General features: G+C 37.5%; 1 protein-coding gene across 1 annotated transcript; it reads right to left on the bottom strand.

Annotated features, from left to right (window-relative positions):
- Positions 1–364: 364 nt before the first annotated feature.
- Positions 365–7,009, bottom strand: MSTN (myostatin). The gene is made up of 3 exons (XM_038143386.1): positions 6,508–7,009; positions 4,317–4,690; positions 365–2,241 (listed from the first exon to the last, which is right to left on the bottom strand). Exons 1-3 carry the CDS (start codon positions 6,878–6,880, stop codon positions 1,861–1,863), a joined length of 1,128 nt encoding a protein of 375 aa, XP_037999314.1. The 5' UTR covers positions 6,881–7,009; the 3' UTR covers positions 365–1,860.
- Between the last annotated feature and the right edge of the window lie 590 nt (positions 7,010–7,599).

The following is a 7,599-nucleotide window of genomic DNA, read 5'->3' as shown; positions in this document are numbered from 1 at the left end:
GCAGAACTCCTAATCATTCAAAAGAAATTGCAGAAAATCTGTTTGCTTTTAAATTTCAGTCCTCATCACTCAAACTTTAAGTTTTAATGTCCTTACATACAAATTTTTTAAAAAAGTAAAAAAACTCAATACAAAATATTTACCACCGAGGCAGAAAATATATAAAAGAGAAAGGGAAAGAAAATCAAGCAGTTTTGCAGTTTTAGGGTGGTTTTACATAAAGGAAAATTCAAAACTGATTTCTGGCATATAACAAAAACATGCATCATACTAACATGAAGATGTTTTAACAGTGATTGTGTTGTCTTAACAAACACCTGGTTTATGAGTTCTATTTCACATGTGAAATAAAATGGACTTTATAGTAAATAGAACTTTTTAATTTCAATTAACAATTTTTTTACTATAAGGAAAATGTACAGAATTTGTGTGGAAATCCATGTACTATGTTTACTCAAATACAGAAAATATTTTGCTGCAAACTTTTAAATATAATAAAATGCATTTAATAGCAATCTTTTGTGGTATCATCATTATTTATGAACATAACATTCAAAATATGGAAATTCAGTCGTGGATCAAAATAACCATAAAAACAGTAACTCAAAGAACCTTATAAACATGTCAACAGCCATCATTTATCCTAGATGGCTCATAACAATGTAAAAAACATATAAAATGTAGAATAATTCTCAACATATGGTTTACTTTGTTGCATTGTTCCTACATATTATTTGTGTTAAAATCCAGAAAATTATATTATGAAGAGAATATTGGGGTTTGTTTATTAAACTAAAGTACAGGTTAAAGTAATTCTTTTCTTGTGATGAACATATACCAACAGTGATTAAAAAATAAACATTTATTTACAAAATATTGATGCATACATATTACACAAGTCAGTTATATCAAAGTGGTTTTTAAACAATATCTGTAGCAACCAACTATTTGCATTGGTTTACCATAGTGCAAACGGTAATGTTGCAAAGGCAGGTTAAAAAATGTGGGATTGCAATTTGAATGTTGGATTTCTCTGCTGCCTTCTCTTTTTCTATGTCTAGAAAACTATTCCTTTGCCTTTAAAAAATATCTGTTTCTTGAGAATGTTGAATAGTGTACCTGAGGATAGGGCAAATTCCTTATTAAGCCTAAATTCTTTCACTTATATAACTATCTTTCTATTTACTCAGCCTGCTTACGTAGCACCATTGCCATTGATTACTAACATACTAATGAGAAAAAGGAATGGAAACACTCTAAATACACTATGCCATCCCTAATTTCAGGGTTTGTCCATTTATGTGGAATTTCATCTGATACATTTCACAAGTCTGCACTATATATTCAAGTGTTTAAGGATGATTCTGGTGGTATTGTGTAGTGGTGTATATGTTACCGGTATATATGTTCCTGTAAATATGATATTAAGTGAAGCTGTGAAGAAAGGAACCTAAAAGCCTGCTCCTTCTGTCCTCAGGTGAGAAGGAGCTTGCTTTTGATTACCAATGTGTACTGAAACCTGCATATAAATTTGCATCCAAATGACTGAATATTGATTCCCTCATAATGTAAGAACTTTGTGGATTAAATCCGGCTATTTCGATTGCAGCTTTTCTCTTTTGCTGGCTCACAAGCAGCCATCAGGTAATTACACTGTCCTTTAGTTCACGTTCTGTAACTGCTGCTGGTAGCACACAGGAGGTCGGCAATGCCTTGTGCACGTAACTTCACAGTTTGAGAGACTGGTGGGGGGTATAACTTTCTATTTTTCTCCTTTTTTTTCTTTTTCTCTTTTTTCTTTTTTTTTTTTTTTTTTTGGTAGCTTCCACGATGTGTGAAGCAGTGGATCCAGCGAGGATCTCATGAGCACCCGCAGCGATCTACAACCATGGCTGGTATCTTGCCGTAGATGATTTGTTCTTTGCCATTGAAGTACAGCATATTGATGGGGGACATCTTGGTGGGCGTGCAGCAAGGGCCCGCCGAGCCCCTGGGGTTGGCTTGGTGCACCAGGTGGGTGTGCGGGTACTTTTGTAAAAACACAAATTCACATTCTCCGGAGCAGTAGTTGGCTTTGTATCTTTTAGGAGCGATAATCCAATCCCAGCCGAAAGCTTCGAAATCCACCGTCAGCGGGTAGCGGCAGCATCGGGATTCTGTCGAGTGCTCGTCACAGTCGAGACCGAAATCTCTGCGGGACCGCTTTGGTGTGTCTGTAACTCTGACCTCTAAAAATGGGTTCTGTGAGAAGAGGAGAAGGAATTGGAATCATTTCTGTGGTAAGCCCAAGTTCTCTAAAAACATGCAAACAGTATTTCTAATGTGGATGTTTCAGATTGATATTCTGAAATGATGTTTGCAAACAAAATTTGACCAGCAATTCTGTTATAGTTATCTCTGCATTTCCCTGCTGTTTCTCTATACAGAGTATTTGTCCCTGAAATTACCACTGTCTCAGTGCTAACATTCTTTAACTGCTATAAGAACATTTCAGAAATTTGGAAGATGCTGGATTTTTACTTTTAATGTGGATTTTTTTAACTTTGTTTTAAACTCCATAGTAAGAGCTTTTGTGAGTCCTTCTGAAATTCCCTTCATTAAAATCATATTGAATTCAGGCTTTCTGGATATCAAGGAAAGTTTTTTATCCAGACCACAGAGGACAAAAGTTGCTCCTTTATTGCTGCCATGCTTGAATGACTCTGACTGAATGAATTTGGAGGGGCAGCTAGATATTTTGACTCCTGGAAGACTCCTGTGGCAAGGAATGTATTTTTGGCAGATCCCTGAGCCACATGCCTCCTACAGAAGGTGTGTTTCCACAGTCACCAACTGAGACTAGAAGGAAATTGCAACCTCCACAATTGTGACTTTGAAAAAGTTCCCAAAGTTGCTGCCTTCCACACGCTGATTTCTGCCCCGTGTGCTGGTTTGGCACTGATGGGACCATCCCATAGAGACCATTCCTCAGGAATAACAGCTCAGCTAACTTTGTTGCACAGGTTACGCTCTCGAGCTGTTTCCCTGCGAGCTGTTTCCCTGCTGGAAGTGCCCTTTCCAAAGATAAATTATATGGGGAGGTGTTTGCTGAAAGGATCACCCCTGTACTGGAAGCTGCTGAAGAGGAGCTGGGGGAAAGAGAGATTTCCTCTCCCGTTATCAGCTGTGCCTCTAACCCTGCTCTGCCGCTGAAATGTTTATTTATAGATGATGATCGCCGTGGGTTATCTGTATGTATCATCATTTGAATGGATGGAGGTGGTGAGGACATTCCTGATCATGATATCCAGCTGGCCTGTTTCAAATGCAGGAGATCCACATTTATGTTGGATGTACAATTAAGATATCACAGAGTTTTTCTTTTAAACACTTTTAAATAATACTATACTGCTGTGAAATTAAATGTTGCATAAATATGGTTGGACACCATGGTCTTCTCCAACCTAAATATTTCTAGGTTTCTGTGATCAACAGATTCATCTAATACATAGAAGTAAGAGTAGAATAATATTATTCATACTTTATTCAAAAGGAGGTATCGCTTGATTGTGATAAGTTTAGAAATTTGTATAGATTGTAGATGATTAGTGATCTACAGAAACTAATAGCAAGGAAAATGCTGTAGTTTCACTTCAGGTTCACTTCAGGTGTAGTTGTGGGTACATTTCAGATTTAATTTGTTCATCTGTTCTTATAAAAACAAACCAGATAGTGCACAAAATAACTTTCTTATCATCATGACTCGATTATTGTATGAAGCAGAATTTCTCTATTCAGACACTTCTGATAGGTAGAATGATGCACTCTACCAAATACTGAAATGTAAAGAACTTAACACTATGAAGAAGATCTGTTCTCATTTTCATAAAGAGACAAATTTTGTTGTTGTTAGTAGAAAATATATGCATAGAGAGTATGTAGGAACTCCCTTGCCTTCTCAGCAATATTGGAGGCATCTTTCCTAACCAGTGAAAGAATCTTAAGACTATTCTTTAACTTTATGTGAAATAGCTGCTTATTAAGCAGTATTTCCTCTCAAAATTGAAAACAATGTTACTTTGATGATAGCATCATCCATCCATAATTGCCAAAAACTTTTCTAGTTAATACCTTGCAATGTCTCTCTGAAATACAGCAATTTCTCTCAATTTTTAGATGGGGAAATGGAGGCAGAGGAAAGCCTCTGAGAGCAAAGAATGAAAGAATTTGATATGCAGAACTTTTTTCTTCCATTCCCTAAACAATGCATTGATTTTATCCTTAAAACAGAGCTTAATTGCTTTTCAATGAAATGGGATTTTTCTAAATAGACTTACCAATCCATCTTCCCCCGGTCCTGGGAAAGTTACAGCAAGATTCCGTCCGTTCTCATCAAAAGCTTTTATTTCGATGCCTAAATTGGATTCAGGCTGTTTGAGCCAATTTTGCAACACTGTCTTCACATCAATACTCTGCCAAATACCGGTGCCTGGGTTCATGTCAAGTTTCAAAGATCGAATTCCAGTATATCTTGTACCATCTTTCATGGGCTTAATAAGTCTCAGGATCTGCACAAACACCGTTGTAGGTTTTTGGACTTGCCTCAAGTATATCCACAATTGTGCCTTTACTACTTTGTTATATTGTATTTTAGAGCTAAACTTAAAGAAGCAACATTTTGGTTTTCCCTCCATTTGTACAAGAAAATCAGCTATAAATGAATGGAAAGAACAGATTACTGAACAGGGAACAAGAAAAAACGCGTATATAAACCTGACTATTTTTTTTCAGACTGTATAAAAAATATTACAATATGTTATAAAGAGTACCAGTAACAAAGTGGATTTAACTTAATTAATTTTCTATGGTTTACATTCTATAGCAACTTTAGTGGATGTCAACAAAATTACTCTATCACCTACTACCAATTCACTTCTGCTGGTCACCTCCTGAGGACCTTCATAAAGCATGCAGAATAGCAACTTTGCATAAGCTGACTCAACACGTGTGTGGTGATCCAGCTATTTCTAATTTACTCCAACGTCTCAGCCTGCTGCAGACCATACAGCCCTGGGCAAACTGCACAAACACATTTCTTTTCTCAGTGGGAAGAAAATAATTGAGGGGATTAATATAAGGATCATTTTGTTTTCATTTGAATAATATTAGAGGAAAGTCACGTGCAGTGCTGCGTTCCTCCTTCCTGTAGCCTACGATGCAGCTGTCATACCTAGTCATGGCAGTATCTTTCCATGCCAGGATAAAATGGGTAGTACTAATCCTAAATGGTGCAGGACTTTAACGTTCATAAATCTCATCACTTAAGATACCTGTCTCTTTAGTGCATTTAAAATAGCTCAAGGGCTTTTTATAAGAAGTAGGAAATGAACTCTGAGCAATGAAATACGACTTTTCTTCTGTCACTGCAAATATGTAGCAGTTTGAGTAAAAATGGTTATAAAGCCTTGAACATAAAAGTCTGGAATAAAAATGCAGGCAGACCTCAGCTTTGTTATAAGGCTGCAGTAAAATAATGCTATTAAGTTCCTATCTTAATAATTACTAAGTTGAAAAATTTCACTGAAAAATTTACTTTTTCATCTGTGGGTTCATTTTTAGCTGGTGAGAGCAGCTGATATTATTCTAGTCTGCATATCATAATGATATCTGTAATTGCTAACATGTCTTATATGTCCTGTCATATTTTTCCTTTTTGACATCATATTCATAAGTGTTATTTTAAAAAACAGCTGCCATAGTCGAATACTTTAGCTGATGAAGAACATAAGATACTACAGTATTAGCTGTGCAAAAGATACTTGATAGGAGGCATAGCAGATGTTTAGCACTCAGAAGATAACTCAGAATCTGCTCATTCAGTAAATGCCTTCATTCTTCCTTGGCACGATTACATGAGCTGATTGCTATAGCACGGACATTTTTACATTTAATCTGTTACACACATATTTGCTTTAAATATATAGTTTTAACTCTGAGGTGGGTGGTGCTAGTTTATGGGATCAGCAAAGAGGCAAGAATTTAACTCTCTGCTTGCACTTGCTGTAGCATGTTGTAGTTAGGTAGGTGTAGTGCTCTAAACTGCATTTCTGTTGATTTCTATTGCTTCTAAAAATACTGACCAGTGAAACCTCCCTCACAAAAATTTTATTCTCTCATTATCTGCACTTGTACTTTATATTTGCGAGAGGAAATACCCCGAGTGCTGCAGATAACGAAGTTGACTGAACTGCAGATCTCCCTTTGCTTTCTAAGGCAATGGGCAAATCCTAAGTGCTACGGGGCACACACATTATAAGGAGCCAAAAACCGAACAGTAAAACAAAGGATCGCCACACGGTCATCTGAACCTGGCTCAAATTCTTTAGAAATAACGCTCTCCTCCCTCCCTCCAGCAGACTTCTGCCAGCAGCCTGTTGGGAGAGCCTGAGGAGGAGTTGTGTGGCTCTACAGCAGGGAGACAACTCTCTCGGAGGGGCAGTGGGAGGCGAAAGAAGCAGGGTTACTTACACTCTGTAGGCATTGTGATAATCGTTTCGGTGGTGGCATGATAGTCATCATCTTCCAAAGAGCCATCGCTACTGTCATCTCTCTGCACATCATACTGATCAATCAGTTCCTGCAGTGGAGGAGCCTTGGGTAAAAGTTGTTTAATAACATCCCTGCTAATGTTAGGAGCTTGTTCCAGACGCAGTTTGCTGAGGATTTGAATTTTTATGGCTTCTATTCTGGAAGATTTTGTATTCTGTCTCCACGTACAAGCATTGCACAGTCCGTCCTTCTCAGCGTTCTCTGTGGGCTGACTACTGTCATCAAGAGCCACCGGATCAACTGAAATCAGCATGAACAGGTAAATAGAAGCATAGAGCACTAGCTTTTGCATGATCTCACATTCAGTGCAGCACTTTTGCCTTCTTTTTTTCCCCCTCCCCCTTTCCCTTTCCGTACTAAACAGATCCGTGAAAGCAAATGCAATCTGAGAGACAGCTTGCCACACTGGTGTACCTTATATATTCCAAGGGGGCTTTTTATACTCCAACTTTGATTAGGCTCATGTCGTCAAACCCGACGATTGGTTGCTGTCCCAACAATGAATCTGGCTGTCAGAGGGTAAAGCCCTGTCGATCACAAGTCACTAGACAGCATTTAGTTACAGCCAAGGGTGAACTGATTTATCTGGGTACTTCACAGAGGATATGCCTTCACATTCTGAAAGGATATATTTCCAAGTATTGTGGGCAGCAGTACTGAAAGACAGCACTGTCATTCTTAAATATTATACCAACTGTGTACTTGTACTATGAATCAAGAGAAACCTTGCTCTAAACTTGCCTTAGGCTTCTACCAATCTTTCTGACTTGAAAGTTTGTTCTATTTAAAAGAAAACCCTGAGGAGTTACTTTTAGCAGGCAGGAAAATTATACTTTAGAAATGGATTGCAATGAGTACTAATTTATGTTGTTCAATAACTGATATATATTTAGCAGTTCCTTTTTCAGAAAACCTTACTGGGTTTTCCCAGACACTAGCTAAAGCATTATTGGAGATTTTGTGCATATCTGACACTATGCAAATGCCTTTCTTACTTGTTTACCCTTTAGC

The sequence above is a fragment of the Motacilla alba genome, chromosome 7, assembly GCF_015832195.1.
Source record: "Motacilla alba alba isolate MOTALB_02 chromosome 7, Motacilla_alba_V1.0_pri, whole genome shotgun sequence".
Classification (NCBI taxonomy): domain Eukaryota; kingdom Metazoa; phylum Chordata; class Aves; order Passeriformes; family Motacillidae; genus Motacilla; species Motacilla alba.
This window is presented reverse-complemented; position numbering and strand designations above follow the sequence as displayed.